The sequence below is a fragment of the Gymnoscopelus braueri genome (assembly GCF_963280865.1).
Source record: "Gymnoscopelus braueri genome assembly, chromosome: 4".
In the NCBI taxonomy this organism is placed as follows: domain Eukaryota; kingdom Metazoa; phylum Chordata; class Actinopteri; order Myctophiformes; family Myctophidae; genus Gymnoscopelus; species Gymnoscopelus braueri.
Window position 1 is genome coordinate 13,974,641 of NC_137605.1, and position 21,810 is coordinate 13,996,450.

At 38.5% G+C, this 21,810-nt stretch overlaps 2 protein-coding genes and 1 long non-coding RNA gene across 4 annotated transcripts; all 3 read left to right on the plus strand.

The window, feature by feature from the left end:
* Positions 1 to 4,113: 4,113 nt before the first annotated feature.
* LOC308083452 (uromodulin-like) lies at positions 4,114 to 7,003 on the plus strand (the record flags this gene model as incomplete). Its single annotated transcript, XM_080425766.1, has 4 exons — positions 4,114 to 4,200; positions 5,290 to 6,060; positions 6,152 to 6,247; positions 6,987 to 7,003. Exons 1-4 carry the CDS (start codon positions 4,128 to 4,130, stop codon positions 7,001 to 7,003), a joined length of 957 nt encoding a protein of 318 aa, XP_080281892.1. The 5' UTR covers positions 4,114 to 4,127.
* A 140-nt stretch (positions 7,004 to 7,143) lies between these two features.
* Positions 7,144 to 11,581, plus strand: LOC308084185. The gene is made up of 3 exons (XR_013933059.1): positions 7,144 to 7,279; positions 10,026 to 10,069; positions 11,391 to 11,581. It is a non-coding gene; the product is annotated as an uncharacterized lncRNA (long non-coding RNA).
* Positions 11,582 to 12,510: 929 nt separating this feature from the next.
* LOC308084168 (uncharacterized protein) lies at positions 12,511 to 19,015 on the plus strand. 2 transcript variants are annotated; one of them, XM_080426705.1, is made up of 8 exons: positions 12,511 to 12,644; positions 13,036 to 13,350; positions 15,217 to 15,489; positions 15,590 to 15,634; positions 15,746 to 15,784; positions 16,283 to 16,465; positions 17,485 to 17,528; positions 18,365 to 19,015. In XM_080426705.1, exons 1-8 carry the CDS (start codon positions 12,578 to 12,580, stop codon positions 18,581 to 18,583), a joined length of 1,185 nt encoding a protein of 394 aa, XP_080282831.1. In that variant the 5' UTR covers positions 12,511 to 12,577; the 3' UTR covers positions 18,584 to 19,015. The 2 variants fall into 2 exon arrangements, with proteins under 2 accessions (XP_080282831.1, XP_080282832.1); XM_080426706.1 differs by lacking the exon at positions 15,590 to 15,634.
* Positions 19,016 to 21,810: the final 2,795 nt, after the last annotated feature.

The following is a 21,810-nucleotide window of genomic DNA, read 5'->3' on the forward strand; positions in this document are numbered from 1 at the left end:
GTTAGTGGGAGGGGCCTGTTTTACAAAAAATAACAAAAATCACGAATGGTCCAGTCAATCCCAAATTTGAATCACAGGTCAAGGGTGGTTTACTCAACGAATCCCCAAAAGCACTTCCACTTTGATCCATAGGGGGCGCCACAAATGCACAAAATGTAAACGTTTGATGCAAAAACATGATTTTGGGGGGGATCAATCCTCTCGAAATGAAATGCAAGTAATCTCAGGAGTGACGTGACAATATAATTGGCCTGTTACATTTATGGGAGGGGCCTATTTCTTTAGTAGGAGGGGGCTATTTCTTAAAATCAAAACGCCACGTATCACGAACGCAGGATCCGATCGGCTGTTGAGAACTTTTGTGTTTTGCAGCTTTTTATTCCTTTGGGAACAATCAAAAAAAGGCTTAAATATCCACATTTGCATAAACCTATACTCTTATTTTGAGGGTCTAAAGTAATTCATATAAAGTGTTTTCCAACATTTATTTCAATTTTTATTTCATTATATGTTTCTTCACTGTCCAACTATTCTCTCTTTTTTTTTAATGATATCGTTGTATACAGTTTGTGCTGCATGTTGCACAGTCTGGAATACAGTGTCACACCACATTTCCACTGCCTGTATAGTGACAAATAAACTTACTTTATTCATGCAAGTGTTTTGGACTTTTACTAAAGCCATGAATTCAAGGTTTTCCTCCTAGGAGTGATGTCTTTGCATCATTCTTAAGTAAAATAGTTAATATTTTAAATGAGTGCCTACCTAAGTACCTACAAAAATTATTAACGTTTTTACTGAAGAGCAGCAGGTTTTCATACATTCAGCTCATCAGACATTAAACTCATCTGGATTGTTGTCATCAGCAACAGCGGATCATGAAAGTTACTGTGTATAGGCTTGAACTTGGGTGAGGAAGGAAGCATCAACTTTTCATTTCCTGAATATATTAATGAGTGTTAACAAACTTGCAGATGAAAGAAAACCTTCAGTGAAAAAACCTTCTTATTAAATAGCTGGAGAGACATGGAGACTCCTGTTACTGAACAAACACTCTATAGCAATGATTACTATCAGAATATAGTGCTTTAACCTTTTATAAAAAAACGTTTAGTTATCACTTACCCTACCTCTAAGTTCCTTTTTCATCTTAAGACTTGTCTTGTACGGTAACCCTCGGAACGCTCGGTACAACAACCTATTCGGACACTTTTTTTCACGGAAGCGGCCCGCTTGGTGAGAATAGATTACATGACTACACATAGATATAGTGACTACAGACCCTTATATTAAGTTAGGAACTTAGGCAAAAGCGGTTTATCGACGGAGGCGGGTCGTCTGAAGCGGCCTTGAGCCACGAGAGGCACTAGTGAGCCATCAAACACATCAAACACGGCCAACAGACCAAGACAAACTTAGCTATGAAACATATTAGTGCAGCTTTAACCCTATGTGTTACCAGGGTCCAACACCAGAAGAGAAACAGACACCAGCATATTCTCTGGTCAAAAACATATTTATATCTTTATTGCTAGCCCCATTTGGAACCTCTCTCTCCGTTGTATAGCTCCGAGATGAGGTTCCACATTATAGTGTATGTGTGCGTGTGTGTTTCGTAAATGTGTTATTCTCGACCACAAATGTTTAGCATGTTATTTAGACAGATGCTAGGTTCATTGCTTACCTGGTATCCTATTTTAAAACGTACAGAATATTATTTAGATAGCATGTTTGGCCCCACAGTGGTGGAATGAACTCCCCACTGATGACAGTCATGACAGCCCATCTTTCGCCACAGGCTAAAAACCCACCTCTTCAGGAAACACTACCCTTCCTCTTTGCCTGGCCTACTTGTTGTCAATTAGTTGTATGAGCTCTTGGCTTTTTGGATCTTGTTTATTCGATACACTTATTTGTTTTAGCTCTTGCTCATTTGATTTTTCTACTTTGTCTCTTCTGTTTATGAAAGTAGGTAGCTGATATATTGCACTTTTACTTTGCGATAGGTATACTCTTAGTTGCTTGTTTTAGAAGAGAATGCACTTAAGAAATATTGCGCGAATTAGAGACTATCTGTCGTTAGACGATGCAAAAACGTTGATCCACGCTTTTGTTTTCTCTCGGCTTGATTACTGCAACGCACTCTACTCTGGCCTGCCAAAGAAAACAACTGACAGATTACAACTTGTTCAAAATGCGGCAGCCAGAATTTTAACTAAAACTAGGATGAGAGAACATATCACTCCAGTTCTAGCTTCACTACACTGGCTCCCGGTTGTTTTTAGGATTGATTTTAAAATTATTTTAATAGTTTATAAAGCTCTAAATGGTCTGGCACCTTCCTACCTCTCTGACTGCCTAGAGAGATATGTTCCAAACCGGGCCCTCAGGTCTTCAAGTGCTGACCTGCTCGAGGTGCCTACAATGACATATAAAAAATACGGTGAAGCAGCATTCTGCTTTTACGGACCGACAGTGTGGAATAAACTCCCATTACACTTAAGAGAGGCAGCCTCTGTCAATAGCTTTAAAGCACAGCTCAAGACCTATTTCTTCACTCTTGCTTTTAGCTGATTCTTTGGTTGATTTTTAATTCCTCACTGTATTGCCTATTTTAATGTTGTTTTATGCCTTTGCTTTTATTTTATTTTATTTTATTTTTGTTTGCTTTATTGTTAAATTGGTTCTAACTGTAATTGTATTCTTGCTCTGTAAAGCACTTTGAGCTGCATTTCATGTCATGAAAGGTGCTATACAAATAAAGTTTATTATTATTATTATTATTAATACTTCTGGTGATTAGTTTCGTTCCCTACCTATGTTGAATGCACTTATTGTAAGTCGCTTTGGATAAAAGCATCTGCTAAATGACTGTAATGTAATGTAATGTAATGTTGTTTAGGCGGATGCTATAGTACTGTAGGTTCATTGTTTACTTAGTTTCTCTGAGGCACTATACTGTTCTCTCTGGACTCTATCTATGTGGTTTTACACCTTGTTTATTGACTAGAGTTCATGCTTACCCTGCTTATTCCAATCTTGCACTTGTTGTAAGTCGCTCTGGATGATAGTCTTTGCTAAATGCCTATCTTGTTGTCTCTCTCTCTCTCTCTCTCTGTGTGCGTGTGTGTGTGCGTGCGCGCGTGTGTGTATGTGTGTGTGCGTGCGTGCGTGCGTGCGTGCGTGCGTGCGTGCGTGCGTGCGTGCGTGCGTGCGTGCGTGCGTGCGTGCGTGCGTGCGTGTGTGTGTGGAGTACCTGGTCTGTCTGCTTGTCCCATCGTCTAATATCCCGATCAGGATATCTAGGAAACTACTGGATGGATTCACATGGAATGTTCATGGTCATCTGTCATAGGCTCCCCAGAACTATGACGATAATACATGCTAATAATCCATTCAAACAATAGTCATCATGACAGTTGTATACGTTGTTGAAATATATATATTTCATGAGGTAAAAGAAAAATGTGTTAAACAAAGTACCTGAGTGGTGACAGTACCGACATTAGATGTGTGGGGGTCAACAATAAATGTATATCCACAGTTACATTTTATAAGAATAAAAGGTTCCTATGTGGAAATCCATGTGGGTCATTTTTTATCCTTTTATGGAAGCTTTGAATTGTAATACAAAAACAAAAATGTCTTAGAGGGTTGTAAATTGTTCTTACATCAAAAAATGTTTTTGTGAGGAATACTAGGAATATGAAACGATAAAAACGTTTCATTAGAAGGATATAGCAAGAAAACAAATCCACTGAGTATTTTCAGGAACTACTGTGGACACTCAGTCAAGCACTGCAAACAGACAGGTGCCACATAGTCTATTATTTACCACTTTTTGTGTCACATGTTGTGTCACAAGATGTTGCGAAACAACTTACCACAATGTAAAGCAAGAGCAAAGTTTTTATGAGGTATTTGAAGATGTGATGGGTGTAGAGCTCACTGAGGTGACTGCAGGGCCTTCCCACAGATATTTATAATACCAAAATGAAGAACTTTGTGAGCTTACTTGGATGAGGAAGGAACTAGCTGAGTTGCCTGCTTGTTAGTTCCTGAATAGATAAGTGTTGACAAACTTGTACATCATGATGCAGTAAGCAAGAAAACCTTCAGTAATTAAGATGGATTCCTTTTCTGTCTTAAGACTCTGTTTCTTCTGTCTTGTACAGGCGATACTTGGACTTCAGCTATCTGGTAATTATGGAAGAATTAATGAATAATATTCGTATAATATTTATTTCTGGGCAAACAGTGTGTGGTTTTCTAGGAAGTGTAGTATGTATGTAAATTTTATCTCGTATCCCGCCTTACATTATCTTGTCTATTATTATCTTAGACAATAGCAAAAAATTACAAATAAATGTTTACTAACTTAATGTCAAAATAACTTTTGCATTCGGTAAACTACAGTTAAGGTTTTTGATGAGGTGTTCTAGTTTTCATGGTTCATGTTTCGATCATTGCCACATCTGTCTACAAATGTGCTTATAAGATATTAGGTGAAAATGATACTTATGGACAAGTTACATCTGCTTTAGGAGCTATGAGGAGAGATGATTATTTCCTGGTCTCTGCCTATTCCCTAAACCCTAGTAGGCAGTGTGCAGACTGAGCACTCTTTCAGCCTAAAGAGGGTTGGTTTTAGACTTTTCAATCTAAAACCTACTCAAACATACGGTAGGCCTACCTGCACTCGACTATGAATGATGCACTTCTTTATCAGCGTAGAAAGATGAAAAGAAAAAAGAAAAACTCTATACTGTTGTTATTAGAGCAATGTCCTATTTCATAATAGTAAAAAAAGTAAATAAAAAAAGATAATGTAATAGTGCCAGTAATAATAGTGATATTACATACTGTAATATCACTATGCTTAGGCTAAATTTACAATTTTATCATGGTTGGATAAGATTTCAGTAGCTTGCAACCATTATGTTGGAAAGGAAAGTCCAAAAAGAGGGAGGATTCATCCAGTTTAGGGAAGAACAAACTGTTAGCTGAGAATGATAAAAGTGATAATATTTCCAAAAATATCAAAAGGCTTAAAGATGGTTAATAATTGCAATACCATGTGGTTGTAATTTCATATCAGCAATCACAGTGTAAAATATTCAAATGGTGAATATTGGGTTTTTCAACAAAATGATTTACCTCTTGTAGTGAAAAGTCATTTTGTATAACCTGCATGCATGTGGTTACCAATTAATATTCTCAATATCATAATTAATCACAACTGCCAAAATGAATAGCTTGCATGTAATGAATGACCAATTCCTTTCACAGGTAAAACCTTCCTCAGCTGTGAATCATGTCATGATCAGGCTAAATGCCTGGAGTCACCCGTCAAAACAGAGAGAGACGACACCTTCTTCAGCGAATCAGTCTCCTGTGTCTGTAAAGATGGCTTCGTCGGTGATGGTCTCACCTGTTACGATGTAAAGCTCTGCAGTGATTCCTCCTGTTGTCACCAAGGTTACAGATGGTCACCAGAGAAAGGCTGTGTGGATATTGATGAGTGCTCCCTCCCTGAGGCACCCTGCACCCATGGGTCTCAGGTCTGTGTGAACACACCTGGCTCCTTTGAGTGCCTCGTGCCTCCCTCCAGGGCCAAAAGATCTGTTGTTCAGTTCTCCTGTGGCTATGTGGTTTGTCCATTAGGTCAGGACTGTATCAACTCTCGCTGTGTAGATCCCTGTGATCACTACACAGTACTGAATGATGCCTGGAGAGCGACAGATTACAATGATGGTAACTCTCGCTGTGACAAAAAATTCAACTGGCAAGGGTGGTATCGACTGTTCCTGGGGCAAAGCAGTGCCCAGATACCAGAGACATGTGTGGAAAAAAATAAATGTGGAACACATGCTCCTCTATGGATGAACCAGTGTCATCCTGCAGTGTCAGAGGAAATTGTACAGCGCAGTGTCTGTGGTACCTGGGATAATAGCTGTTGCTACTTTACCCCACCTCCCATCCATGTGAAGAACTGTCATATGAACTACTATGTCTACAAGATGGTAAAGCCGAATGATTGTTCCTTAGCCTATTGTGCAGGTAAAGTGGTGTTGTAAAATAGTTAATAAAATATGAATCTATAATACTATAAAGCTTGTTCAGTAGCATTAAAGTTTTCCACTTTCTACAGTAAACTCCATAATATCTACAACACCTCTGAGTCCGACCACAGAAACACAGACCACTGCTACCCATCCACTGGTCTCTGACAAGCCAACACCAGAGGGTAAAACATTTTTTTTATGTATCATGTATAAGTTCTTTTTCAGTGTTAAGTCTGCATGACCCACATTATGCATCACGTGATTTGGTCTATACCTTGAACACTGAAAGGCGATGCTAAAGGGCTGCAGTGCTTTGACCGGTGAGGAAAGGAGGTCCTGACCAAGTGTTACCATGTGACCAGTTCAGTGAGAATGTGTTGGGGTTGCCCGACGTTAAATTGTATACATCATTGAATCTATTTTTAAAGATGTTTATGTCGTGTTAAAAACAGGGAACAGACACATATCGTGCACAGATGGAAAGTCCAGCGGACTATTAGAGGATTTTTGCCTTTCATAGTCCAGTGTAGGCTCCATAGTAAAATCCTCAGTGTTAAGTGCTCTGATAGTAAACATTGTTATAGAGTATTTGTCTCCACATCTCTCCATCTGTTTACTAAACAGAAAACATTATATTTTCACGGTTGCCAGTTTCATCCAATTAGGAAAGAATACCCATTTATCAGCTTCAATTGTAGCGTTCCAGTTTGAAATGTGTCTGCTCATTTCTTTATAATAATTTAAAAAATGATAATAATACATGACATTTATATAGCAATTTTCAAGGTAGGCTACCCAAAGTCGCTTTGTGTCACCACTTCCAAGCAGCACATTTTTGCATGACACATTTGCATATAATTCCTTATAGTTACACATAACTTTTGTCTTCTTTATAGACTCCTCCATGTGTTGTTGTTAAAGTGTCTCCTGTACCCTGATCCTGTCTTTCTGTCTGTCTGTCTGTCTGTCTGTCTGTCTGTCTGTCTGTCTGTCTGTCTGTCTGTCTGTCTGTCTGTCTGTCTGTCTGTCTGTCTGTCTGTCTGTCTGTCTGTCTTTCTCTCTCTCCATGTCTCTCAGTCTCAGAAGTCTCAGTCTCAGAAGTCCAGGAGAGTACTTACGTGTGGTTGTAGGTGTGTGTGTGAGTGTGTGTGTAGTTGTGTTCTTGGTGGGTGTACTGCTCGTGTACAGATGGAAGACAAGGAGACAGTCTGGAGGTGAGTTAACTTCATACACATGTACAGTATGTGTTGTTTAAGTCCATGTGTTCTGAACCACTGACATAGAGGTTAGTGGTTGGACTGGTGGAGGTAACCAGTGGTGAACGAAGTACTCAATCCCATTACTTGAGTAAAAGTACAGATACTAATGGTCAAATGTAATCAAGTAAAAGTAGCTCAGTCAAAATGTTACTCGAGTAAAAGTACAAAAGTAATTGCTTATAGTAGTATTCAAGTATTCAAAAGTACATGCTTTTAAAGAGGTAAAAGTAGAGGTAAATTGTATACTATATATATATATATATATATATATATATATATATATATATATATATATATATATATATATATATATATATATATATATATATATATATATATATATATATATATATAAATAGTAAAAAATATTTTTTTTTACTATATATATAGTAAAAAAATATGGGTGCCCCCCCTGCAGTGACTCAGAGGACCGTCTATGGGTCACTGACCCCCCGTTGAATACCCATATGTAGATCCCAGTGGAGAGTGTGTACTGTGATCTTTGAAGAACACAGCGATTGGCCAATTGCATTTAGGGCAGAAGGAAAAAAAGAGGAAAAAGAAGAACAGCTAACCTAGTAGTAACTTGTACATCACAACCTTACTCGAAATGTACTTGAGTAAAAGTAAAATATTTTTCTGGAAATGTACCTGAGTGAAAGTAAAAAGTATTCAAAAAATCTAATACTCAAGTAAAGTCCAATACTCAAAATCTGTACTTAAGTACAGTACTCAAGTAAATTTACTCCCTTACAGTCCACCACTGGAGGTGACATCCACATGGCCCTCCTCCAAACAAGGCCAACAGACCGTGGCAGACAAACAAGCTTTGCAACTATCAAATATATGAATGCAGCTCTCTCTCTCTCTCTCTCTCTCTCTCTCTCTCTCTCTCTCTCTCTCTCTCTCTCTCTCTATATATATATATATATATTTGATATATATATATATCAATTATTACATACAATTATTATCAATTATTATATACATTACAGCAATCAATGCATTGCTGTAATGTTTTCACAATTCATTTATAGAACTTTGTAAGAGATGTAGTTTGTCATTTGTAAATGTATGTGTTTTTATGTCTGTGTCTGCGTGGGTGTTCATGGAGGTTTGTGAGGCTGAATCAGCTGCTGATCAGACTCAGCTCGTTCTTCTCCTGCTGCCACCATTACCGTGTTCTGTGTTGAGTTGAAACAAGAACAAAAAAAAGTGGTGGATATATGGATAGGTTTTTGGCTTTTTGCACCTGGATGACGTATTTTTGCTTTTATATGGATCAGGGGTCTTCAACGTTTTACCCCTTAGCTGATAGAGAGATGAAGCAGGGACCCCATCTGTATATTCTTACTTTTTAGAATGCTTTCCATTCTGTCATACAGAAATGTGAATGGCGCGTGCATTGTGGCCTTGCATAGAACTTTAAAATTCTGTTCAGCTCACAACCCAGAGATCGTCTTTGAAATTGTAAGCCAGTTCTGTGCAGTTTTGGAGATGTAAAAACTCCTGACGAGACACGTGACTTCAACATGCCTGAGTGAGAACAGGGTTCTGTGTGAAATCCATCAAACCTCAGAATGGTGAAGAAGAGAGCAGTGTGTTCTTCACAGCTTCTTCACAGCTTCCATGACATCCACAGTTGCTCTCCACCCTGTTCTCATTCAATACAATGTACGTTTGGTCGCTTTGTTTTCTCATCCTGATAAGTCTGAAAACGTTTTAGTTGAGCACGGCAGTCTCCATGTTTCTTGTTAAAACCAGAGAATGAAAGGCACGAAAATAGCAAATTAAGTTACTTTTAAAAACGCGCGGCAGAAGAAGGAAATGTAAAACATTCTCAGACATATATGGGTTTGAAGTGTGGTTTACATAGGACATTATGCAAGTAACACTCAAAAGTGTGAACTTGCTACAGTTTGTTCTGTTGACAGGCTTTTTATTGGGGGTTATCTATGAATCATTATCATTCATATTTGTAATTATATGAAGTATGTATACTTTTACTAGACTGGGTTTTTAACTTATCTGTTGCCTAAATGCTACTGTCCTCCACACAGGGGTTGGGGGTATAGTTGGGTAGTCTTTCTTACAATTTACTTGCTAATAGTATGTTGGATTGATGCATATTTTCAGACATTTAAAACAAAACAAAAAAAGTATCCGGAAAAAAAAAATGGGTGCCCCCCCTGCAGTGACTGAGAGGACCGTCTATGGGTCACGGACCCCCTGTTGAATACCCATATGTAGATCCGAGTGGAGAGTGTGTACTGTGATCTTTGAAGAACACAGCGATTGGCCAATTGCATTTCAGGGCAGAAGGAAAAAAAGAGGGGAAAAAAGAACAGCTAACCTAAAAGTAACATGAACATCACAACCTTACTCGAAATGTACTTGAGTAAAAGTAAAATATTTTTCCTGGAAATGTACCTGAGTGAAAGTAAAAAGTATTCAAAAAATCTAATACTCAAGTAAAGTACAATACTCAAAATCTGTACTTAAGTACAGTACTCAAGTAAATGTACTCCCTTACTGTCCACCACTAATGTATTGTATTGTATCGCAATACATGGCCCTCCTCCAAACAAGGCCAACAGACCGTGGCAGACAAACAAGCTTTGCAACTATCAAATATATGAATGCAGCTTTAACTTCACTAACAGTGACTTAGTTTAACTATGTTTGTGTGTGTGTTCCACAGATTTCAACACCAGGAGAGACGCAGACACCAGAAATTCTCTGCAGGTCAAAAACATATGTGTATCTTTATTGTCTCCGCCAGGCCGAAGGCATTCTGTCCGTCCGTCCGTTCTTCCGTGTGTGTGTCCCTCCATCTGTGACCAGCTAATCTCCGGCACCGTTGGCCCAAGTGCAGCGAGACACATTTTTCAGATCGGCCTGTTATAGCGCCACCAGGAGGCTGACTTTTGGAAAACATGATTTTGATATTACTCCTACAGATTTTGTCCAATTTCCGTGAACTTTTGCACGCACATTCCCATTAGGCCGAGGAAGAAATGCCACCCTTTTCACATTGGCCTGTTATAGCGCCACCAGCAGGCCAATTTTTGCTAAACATATCTTTTTTTACAAAATGCCTGAAATCATGAATCCGATTGCCGTGAAAGGGAAAGGAAGAAATGGCACCCTTTTCACAATGGCCTACTATAGCGCCACCAGGAGGCCACAATAACTTACCTGACTTGGCGGAGACCTGTGCATGCTCCGAGGAGCACTTTTTCTAGTTGCTGTCTGTATACTCTCATACCACTATCATATAAAACTTTATTTATACAGCATATTTTCAACGACCAAGGTCGAACTTAAATACTGAACATGAACAAATAAAAAATAAACAGGCAAACAGAGCAGAAGAAAACTAATTAAAGCAAAAGAAAATAATAAAAGGAAGGCAAACAAGTTAAACAGATTACAACAAGAATGAAACAAAACAGCATATCAAAGTATCCAGCAACAAGGTATACACAGCAAGGGTACATGGTCAAGCAGCATTAAAGGCCAGGGAGACAAAATGGGTCTTTAATAGAGATTTAAAAACCTCCAAGGAATGAGCAGAGCGAATATGAAGAGGCAGGGTATTCCACAACGTGGGGCCGGCCACGGCAAAGGCTGCTCGGCCCCCTCTAGTCTTACATGAGGTAACAGTCGGGCACAGTCAGGAGCAGCTGGTCAGCCGACCTCAATGGGTCTGGCTGGGATGTATGGCTGAATGAGTCAACTATGATTAATGCAGTACTACTATTGATAGATAGATGGAGCACTTCTACCACAGTTACAACTGTAGTGCTGATAGCAGTAGTGATACTACAACTACTCTAATACTAATTCAGGCAAATATCTTGTAGTCTGAACCTCACATTACAGTACAGGTAGAAGAGAGATGTAGGAGGTGATTTGGGTGAATTGTTTTCTTTCACTGTTGAATTATAGAATGAAAATAAGAACATTTCCACATATTGTCCATTCAATTATATAACACAAGTTATATGAAGTCTACCTATGTATCTATATACAGTATTAATAATATTGTTGTTTACCTCCTCAGATGCCCATTTATGCGAACTGTCCTCGAGTCTCCCCATCAGAGTTAGACTCCACCTACCAGAGCCTCGATCTAGCCACCATGGATGACAACTCACTGTACTCTACAGTCACACCAAGACACCCATAGTGTGTTTGAAGAAGCAGTTCCCCTGCTGTAGATCATTTGTATTTTTATAGACTTTCTACTCTACTTTTTTAAACTTTCACAGACTAGAAGATGCTTTGATTTCTTCAGGTGTGGACAACTTGTTTCTAAGTCAGAGCTTCCTTTTCAAGCATAGATAACGCACCTCGGTACAGTGAACTATATGCACTAAGACTGTACATTATTAGCTCAATACTGCTTTATACAATATCTTGTAATAAAATAATCTTGTATAAAAAATAAAAAAGATTCTTCATAGTATTGTGAATTATTGATAGAATATATATCTATATATGTATGTCTATTTGATTTGGATTATTTTATCCTCACTTACATGGATCACTCACACGCCTGTATAGTGACAGATAAACCTTCTTTATTCATGCAAGTGTTTTGGACTTTTACTAAAGCCATGAATTCAAGGTCTTCCTCCCCGGAGTGATGTCCTCTCATCATTCTAAAGTGATCCTATTTTATACGTTTTTTATATATTTTTTACAAGTACCTACAAAAACAATTAACTTTTGATTTGATTGATCAAATATTTTATGAGGTAAAAATAAAATGTGTTAAACAAAGTACCTGAGTGGGTGACAGTACCGACATTAGATGTGTGGGGGTCAACAATAAATGTATATCCACAGTTACATTTGAATAAAAGGTTCCTATGAGATTCCTTTGGAAATGCATGTGGGTCATTTTTGATCCTCTTATGGAAGCTTTGGACTGTAATACAAAAACTAAACTGTCTTAAAGACAGATGTTCTTACATAAAAAAATGAGTTTTTTGTGAAATGATAAAAACGTTTCATTAGAAAGATATAGCAAGAAAACAAGCCCATCGTGTCCTCTTTGACCCACTTATGCATCTAAGGGTTAACTTTTGATTGCGTGGGCAGGATGCACATTTGGGTGGGCTCTGCCGCAAGTGTCCCCTATATAGTGCCAGCCCTGACTGAAAGTATGTGATGAGCAGCTAACAGTAGATTCGTTTCTGAAATGAACTCCTGTGGACACTCAGGCTTCCATCATATGAACAGATAATGGCTCATTTTAATGTTTGTGATTTCTCAACTTTAATTCTGCTGATTATCGTATCTGAATGCAGAGGTGAGTAGGCTATGCTATTGAGAACCTTCTTCACAAAATGTGATCAATTATTGTTAATCGTTCAGATCAATGTTACATTTTCACAACAGCATTTAATCAAACTTAAAAATTAAGCTATACAACTAAAATAAAATAAAATATTAGAGTAATACCATTTCTAACGTCCGTCTATGTGCTGCTTGATACCTCTTTCAGTATTGTATCTTATACACCATTCATGAAACAACACCTAATTTAATTGGTGGTGTGGCTAATCGATTTATACTTTGTCGTATGACGGTGTCGCTTGGCAACATTTTTGGGTGAGCGACAGCATCACACGACAAAGTTATAAATCAGGTTTCAAAAACTAGACTAAAACTAAAACTCTGATTCTCAACTTTATGTCCAGGGTCTGTGGCTCCTTCTCAAGAAGTTGTTGTAACAACTCAAGGAGAAGACGTACGTCTACCGTGTTCCATGACAGAGAACAACAGATTTCAACTGACAAAACACACTGGAGGTCATTCTGCTCAGCCCAAGGTCATCCTGTCCAGGCCCAAGAGGCCCACATTCCCTGATGGAGAGAAATGGAGAATCGATGATCAGGGAGGCATGTCTGCATTTCTGACAGCGGTAGACAAATCTGATGAGGGTGTGTACCGCTGTCAGATATGGAAAGAATGGGACCTTGTATTGGACCAAAATATCACTCTAAAAGTGAAAGGTAACATTATGCAATCCACCCTTTGTGTATTTTCAATTCTTGAACACTATATATAGTTGTTCCCCAGCTCTGCTAGTGTACACAGTTGGGGAATCCCATACTGCCATCAGGGCTTAATTTAGACTAGAGTTAGAAATACAGAAAACCAGAAGTAGTACAGTACCTGATCTTTAAGAGTTAAGTTAGTTACAACCAGTGGTGGAAAGTAACTAAGTACATCTACTCAAGCACTGTACTTAAGTACAATTTTAAGGTACTTTTACTTTATTGGAGTGTTCTCGTCTATACTTTTTCTACTCCACTACATCTCAGAGGCAAATATTGTACTTTTACTCCACTACAATTATTTGAAAACGTTTATCGTACTTTGTAGATTTGGATTATTATTATAAAACATACATTAATAACTTCAGCCCTATATACATTTTGGCTATTTGAAAAAGGCACGCTCACAATGCGTTGCGATGCGACGCGTTGCGAGCATGTAGATCGGCTATTTTCAAAAGATTTTTATACATTTGAAAACCTGTGTAAAATGGCACATTCTGCATAATGAGTACTTTCTACTTTTGGTACTTTAACCCATTAAGACCGGGAATGCATCCACGTAATTTTATATTTATTGGGCTATAAAAAAAATAGCAGATCTACAAGCTCATAACGCAGCACAGAGTGCCGTGCTATGAGCTCGTAGATCTGCTATTTTTGATAAATCATGAAATGTTTTGCAATTCTTTTAACTCATTCCCTGCCACTGACGTAATAAACGTTATTATTCCCGTTTACCAATGCTGCCACTGACGTAAAAAAAATAATTTTATTGTTATTCTTTTTCAAATTTGACCCAAAGACCAAGGAGATATGATTTCTCGAAGATCTAGACTCCCATCCACTTCTTGTTAACTTAAAACTTAAAAATTCTGTATCTCGGCTCCTGAGTACTTTTTTTTTTCCGATGAAAAATCTCTGGCAGTGGGCAAACACGGCCAGCAATAATTGTGGCAGTGAATGTAATATATATCTATTTTTAAAGCAAACATTTTTAACTCAAATCTTTGCTTCAGGGGGGTCCTACAAATGTCTTCTAAATCCTAACAGTTTTTTGAAAAAGCTTATGTTGCTATAATCAGTGGTTCATTTTTTTTCATGTCAAGGACCCCCAAAATTATATGTATTTGGCCGTGGACCCCCATTGCAAAATATGTTGTTCCAGGGACCCCCCAGAAGCGAAGATTTGAGTTACATTATGTTCTCTTTAAACTGATATATGATATAGGCTATATATTCAATGATTTGCACAAATCGATTTTTCAAAAATAGCAGATCTACAAGCTCATAGCGCAGCACCGAGTGCCGCGCTATGAGCTTGTATATCTGCTATTTTTGAAATAGCCAAAGATATCTTAAAATGACACATACATGCGTTCCCGGTCTTAATGGCTTAAAGGGATACTTCACTTTCACATAAAATAAACATTAAAAAAATATATTTAAAAAAAATTAAAGAAGTTATGGCAAAATAAAGGCCCCCTCACACATTAGTAGGACACTCTAATGCGTGAGGGGGCCGTGATTTTTCCATTACTTTTTTCATTTATTTTTAATATATTTTTTAAATGTTTATTTTATGTGAAAGTGAAGTATCCCTTTAAGTACATTTTCATACCAATACTTTTGTACTTTTACTCAAGTACATTTTTAATACCGGACTATTACTTGAACAGAATATTTCTGCAATGCAGTATTGATACTTTTACTTAAGTAAAAAAATGTAGTCTTTTTTCCACCACTGCTAATGTTTGCCTACAGTATTTTCGCAGAATGTTCACATATTCTTGTCTATTTTTGCTGAATGTTCTCTTTCAGAGTGCAACACTCTCAACCCAGTGAAGGCAGCACACAATTCAGTGGCCACGCTGAATTGTCTGAATGACACACCTGGACACCACCGGACTTTCTCCTGGGCATTTTTGAAAGGAGGCAAAGAGGTCCGCATTCTGGAGGACAACAAACGTCTCACAGCTGCTGGAGCGTCATTAGTGATTTCTCCTGTGAAGGACAGTGACAGTGGCTGGTACAGATGTAGGTACCTGGCTGGACAAACACGGCGTTGCTCTGAACGCCTCCTGAAGATTCAAGGTGAGAGTCAAAAACTGTGTCTTGTTGCTGTTTCTATCAGTAATTCATAACATCATTCATTAATTATGTCATTAACCTATATGTCCTTTTTATACAACAGATGCCGTTATCACAACAACTGCTTTGGTGCCAGAGACGACTCAAAGTCAGTATTTTAATGTTATGATCTCACACTGCAATATCCTCAGTGTTCATTTAAAGCTTGAATTTGTAACCTTTATGTCATTAACCTACGTCCTTTTTTTACATACAACAGATGCCGTTATCACAACAACTGTTTTTGAGACTCCTCAAGGTCAGTATTGTAATGTTATCTCATTCTGTAATATCCTCAGTGTTCATTTAAAGCTGCAATTTGTAACTTTTATGTCTTACCCGGGATTTGAACCCCGGTCTCCTGTCTGAGACACCCCCCCCCCCTCCCCCCAAAAAAACAAAAATAAAATAGACCAGGGTAGATATTGCGCTTATTATGTTCAGGCAGTACAATAGTTGTCCTACCCGACATCAGGTCTACATATCTCTATGGAAGCGAAGGGAAACCACCTCCAAACCACTGCAGATGCACTAGTTATATTGTGTTAACAAGCTCTACCATACAGATTGGTTAGAATAACGTTTTGTTCAATAAGTTCTGGATTGCTGCTTTAACAAAATGGCTAAATTAACAGTTTGGATTTTTTATTGTGTATAATAACTCAATGATCTCATTAATGACAAAGATATTGGACTCTGTTGTTCAGAAATGATGACTGTCTTTCTTTTTGTGGGCTTTGAACTTATATCACAACAGTTACACCAGAAGCTACAACAGAGAATGAACAGGAACACGAAGGGGAAGTTACCAGTGCAGTGTCCCCCAGCACCAGGATCGCAGTGGCTTCGGTCGTCACCGTGGTTACCGTGATGTTTGCGCTGATAGTGGGAGTGGCAATTTACCACAAACACAAAACCCAGAGACAGTTGCAACAGCCAGGTATGATGACACATCTAGACCAGTCTTATTCAGTTACATTGCAGTGGTTCAAGTACATTAAAGTACTGTGTAACGTTTTCAATTAAACAAAAGTTGTTTTAGATATAATCTTTCACTGATATATTTTTCACATCAACCATTCCACATCAGCAGAGACATACAGTACAAAAAAACGTAAATAAAGTACGTTCATACAATTAAGAGAGATATAGAAAACCAGCAGTCGTTGAGTTAGGGACCATTATTTTGGAGGCCACCCACGCTACAGTACCACGGCTGTGTACAGTACACTAACCCTAGCCGCAAGCAACCCTTGACAGCCCATACATCCAAACAGAAAAGTCCGATCTGATTGTATTAAACGACATTAAACTCACCAACTCTGCAGCTGTACGGAAAACTTGAATTATCTGCAAAGGTTTTGTTTCATAAAAATCCACCATAGACCATAGTTATGAGCTAGGCTACTTTCAAGAAATTCTGTGCAGGTGATAATTTTTCTAAGTGTTAGAGTTTGGAAGCGCTCGTTGGAAATCACCCAACGGACCTGTTTCTAAATGTCACATAATGCAGGAGGCAGCAGGACGTTGCGTTGTTGAAAAAAATAGTTTTTGTGTATAAGTTTAGTGTAATTTAAAGACTCATTATGTGGCCTCTCTACCAATATACAGGGGAATTGTGATGTGCCAAAACAAGCCGGCTCCCTCAAAAACACCCAAATTATGCCAGACGAAGACAATTGTTAGCTAGCCTTTCAACTAGCAAAGATATTTTTAAATGTCGCTTGTAACTTAACACATGCAGAGCGGGAACCCCTATTTGTAACTATACCTTTCAGGACGAGAACCCCTTTTGGGGTTCCTGTTGCTATGTACAGTAGATAGCAACATACATTTGTTGTAATTTTGTAATAAATATTGGAAGTTTATCAGAAAACTTAGGTCAGGATTTAGAAGACGTTTTTAGAATCGGCCTCAGGTCTGAAGGACTTAAACTGTGTTCATGCGTGTGTTCCACAGGGTCCAACAACAGAAGAGGAGCAGACACCACACATTCTGTGCAGGTCAAAACCTTATTTATGTCTTTATTTTTGTCTCTACTCTCATATTATCATACAGCTATTATTAATGCAGAACTAATATCGAATGATACAGTCGTTACTACTGCTGTGCTGATAGCAGTTAGTGATTACTATAAATTACTCTACTAATTCAGGCTAATGTGTTGTAGTCTGAATGGTAACCAGAACGGTCAGCACCAATACCTACTTGGCACCATTTGTTTTTGGGAACACTCGGCCCGCTGGTGCAGAGCGTTCCGAGAACCCTCGGCACCAGCGAGGCGGAACACTCGGCCTGCTTGGTGAGAACAGACTACAGCCCTTAATATTAAGTTATGAACTAGTTAGGCACAAAAAACAGCTAAACGATGGAGGCTCGCCATCTGAAGCGGCACCAAGCGAGCTGTCCGCTCGCTTGGTGCCGCTTCAGCCGATAGGATAGGGACTGAATCGTAAATCATTGCCCCCTCCCCAGGCTTGGGACCCCCAAGACGTCAAACGTTTACTGTCTTGTCACAAGACGGTAAACTTGTGAGTGAGAATACGCTGGTGCCAACCATTCCGAGGTCGCGGATTTGACTGGGCTGAGTAGGTTTTGGTGCCCAGAAATTCCTTGTGCCGACCGTTCCGAGATCACCGGAATTCGTTCTTCTATTCGTCTGAAGCGCACGATACAGGAGAGGAGGTTACTTCGGTTCATAATTTTCTTTTGCTGTTGAAAGATAGAAAGAAAAGAAGAATGTTTCTACATCTCAATATTGTTCATTGAATTATATCTATCCAATAAAAGGTACAAGTCTATACAATATTAATAGGCCTACTGTTGTTTACCTCCTCAGGTGGTTAACTATGAGAACTGTGCTCCAGTATCGAGATCAGAGTTAAACTGCTCCTACCAGAGTCTGAATCCAGAGACCATGGAGGAGAACACACTGTATGAAAGCATAGACGTGGTTAGTATGGGTGCTAAGGGGGCTAAGGGTGCTAAGGTTGCTAAGGGTGCGGCTGCACCCCTGACCCCAGGTACCATACCCCCCGTGATCCCACCAAATGAATGAATATTAGGGGAGACTGGGGTCAAAAGTAACAGGGGGCAAACGTAACACACTCAATCATTCTAATCAGAAATAAGCTAGAGGGGTGAGACTTCTTGTGCACATGCTCAGTAGGGTCCTCTCTCTATGAAAGGATAGAATGATCATTTCATCTCAGCAGATGTTTTCAACAAAAACTGATTTTGAGGTGTAAACGTACATTTTTGAATGTACAATATTTTCCCTCTGCTGTCTAAAGTTAAGATGACTAATTTAAATTTAGATGAATTGTATCTCTATGTTATTGGTCACAAATTAAAGTCAGCAGCCTATGCTAGTATAGGTCTTTCTAGCTAGAATATGGGATTACATCATGGTTGCCCCATCGGGGTCAATTGTAACACAGTGACCGGGGTCAATTGTAACAATGTGTTTCAATGCAAGCAGATTTTTTGTCGTGGATTACATACTTTTATGTTAGTAAATGAACATATTTCACAAAATGTCACTATAGAGTTCAAAGTTAAAATACATTTAAATAAAAACATTTATATATAAATTGAAAAAACTAAATTGAAAATAAAATAATTTGAATAAAAATACAAAATAATTGTAATTATATATATATAAAACATTCTTAAGTAAACATTTTAAATTATTAAAAAATACATATTACTAGATATAACGTGTTAATATGACTTATTTTTACAGTGTTACAATTGCCCCCAACCACTGTTACAATTGCCCCCATCACGGGGGCAATTGTAACACTCTGACTTATTGCATTAAAAGTCATATTTTAGTCTTGTCCTTACTAGTGAAAGCTTATGAATGGTATTAGTAATTAGGGCACATATATATGCTTCTTAAAACAAAAGATGACTAGTATATTTCAAGAATTCTGTGAATTATGGAGGAGAATGTAAAAAGTGTTACTTTTGACCCCAATCTCCCCTAAAGCAGCACTGTGTAACTTTCCTCTTCTACCCCGGATTTGAACCTAGTTTCCTGCGCAAGTCCTGACATTCCTACCGTTGAGCTAATAGAGCCTGCTCGCTTGCTCAGGGGATAAATTGAATTTTGACCATCAGGTCAAAATCTGTGTCAGATCCTGTGTCTAGGTGTGACTGTGACATGACCTTTGACACAATCTAAATGTCTCAATTGAAGAGCAGGGAGACAAAATACAACCACCCCCATATAAGTTATTGCGAACGCAGCGCAAGGAGGCGCGCCGAAGGCGCGCCTCCGCGCAAGTGGAGCTTACTATGAAACCGTGCTCGGGTTGTGTCTCTCTCTCTCTGTGTCTCTGTGTCTCTGTGTGCACTGCCTGTGTGCAGCTCCTCTGAGATAAGTAAATGTCCAATTTAGACATACCATACATCAAATGAAAGGTCTTTGAAAACTGAACACACCTGTCAAGGTTGCGTTTAAGCCCGCCCCTTCCCCCGGAAGCCACGCCCCGGAGAAGGCTCCTAAAAACTCCCCATTGAAACCCCATGTTAAATGAAAAGTGCCCGAATCGCTCCGAAACTTTTTCTACCCCCCCTAAGTGGGGGTCTACGAACAAATACTTCGGGCTCGGATTTTGGCTCCGCCCCCCGGAAGTGGGTGAAACAGGCACTTCAAACACTTTGTTGAATTGTTCAAAAACATTCAAAGTTTTTTTTTTGTCAATTTGTATTTTTCTAAGATGCTCCTTTTAACGCAGATTTTTATTGTATTTTTTTTTTTTTAATTTATTGGTTACTTTTTTTTAAATATTTTTTTTTCATATTTATTTTACTTTTTTTGCGTTCGCTTCCCGCGTTCGCGCGTCTTACTTGTAGTTATATATTAGCATGTGCAGCAGTTGTATCTGGTTTGCCCGTATAATGTGACCTTCTTCTGATCAATGTTTGGATCTATCATGTATTGCGCTTTTTGTGCAGATCCAAATAAAATAATTCAAATGTGTGTGTGTGTGTGTGTGTGTGTGTGTGTGTGTGTGTGTGTGTGTGTGTGTGTGTGTGTGTGTGTGTGTGTGTGTGTGTGTGTGTGTGTGCGTGTGCGTGTGTGTGCAAACACAGCTGCACTAGCCTAGCTGCACTTCTGTGGTACAGTATGCTAAATCTGGACACGCTTTGTTCATTGTTCATTTGATTCACTGAGTAATGCTTATAGTTTTAACATTAGAAGTAATTAAGTAGCAGACAATTCTTCTCATCTTCATAATGTGTTGTGAATAATAGAAATAAGCTGTCAAACTTTGTTATGTTTTATCCTTCTGACAGATATGTACAAAACATGTTTTTATATCATATATATGCATTTTTGTCAATAAAAACGTTGATCACTGTAATATATTGTACAGACAGAGTCTATAGCAGTGGTTCCCAAACGTTTTAACTCGAGGCCCAAAAGAGAATTTTGATGTGTCAGCTAGTTTTTGTGCATATTCTTAATTATATTTTGTTCCTGTTTGTTTGAATCACCTATATTGTTGTTTTTCTGCTGGTTTGTGAAGCATTTGTAAACTTAAAAAAAAAAGTGCTATACAAATAAAGTTTATTCTTATATTATTACATAACCTAAGTTTTGAGAGATTTTCTTAACCCTTTGACCCCATTGATTTCTGTGCATAATTACATAAATACATTGGAGTCTGTGAAAAGCACCTTGCACGCCAAGGCCAAGGAGGCAAACAGAGGAAGCGCACATACTCCATATCCAACTATTTAGTGTTCCTGTGAGTTAAACTCTGATGAATGTGTTTTTTGTAGCATTGGTATTATACTACTTTCACTTGCACTTGCATATCAAAGCAAATACAAAATTATTCATTTAATTGAATAATCTAGTTTGCTCAGTTTACTTTTATAGCTTATGCAGAATAAGCATTTTATTGTCAGACTATTTTACCAAAACAAATGAAAACCATGACTGTGACCCTCGCAAAGTGACTGTTCTCCACCCAGCATACGAAGGTGGGACGCACTGTCTGCACTGTCTATAGCTTTACGGCTACGGCTATGTACAATGCAATCTGATCGCAAGGTCTCTCTCATGCAGTGTTGGTCAAAATGTGTTGCATGCTGCTGTGGTAGCTATCATCTCTGCTCCTCCAATCATTGTAAAGGTTGCATGTGCATGTTTGTGGTAGACATGTAAGTGGTGTAGAGAACAACACTAGAGGAGAGGATGTGGTGACATCACGTTAAGTACCAAGAAATGACATTTGCAAGTACTGCAGTCACGCTTGCCGCTTCACT

Excerpts from the sequence above, each read along its gene's own strand:
- LOC308084168 (XM_080426705.1), top strand. The coding sequence starts at position 12,578 with ATGGCTCATTTTAATGTTTGTGATTTCTCAACTTTAATTCTGCTGATT. Across the intron at positions 15,785-16,282 it reads TGTTTTTGAGACTCCTCAAG|TTACACCAGAAGCTACAACA; the intron begins GTCAGTATTGTA and ends ATATCACAACAG. Across the intron at positions 17,529-18,364 it reads ACACCACACATTCTGTGCAG|GTGGTTAACTATGAGAACTG; the intron begins GTCAAAACCTTA and ends TTACCTCCTCAG.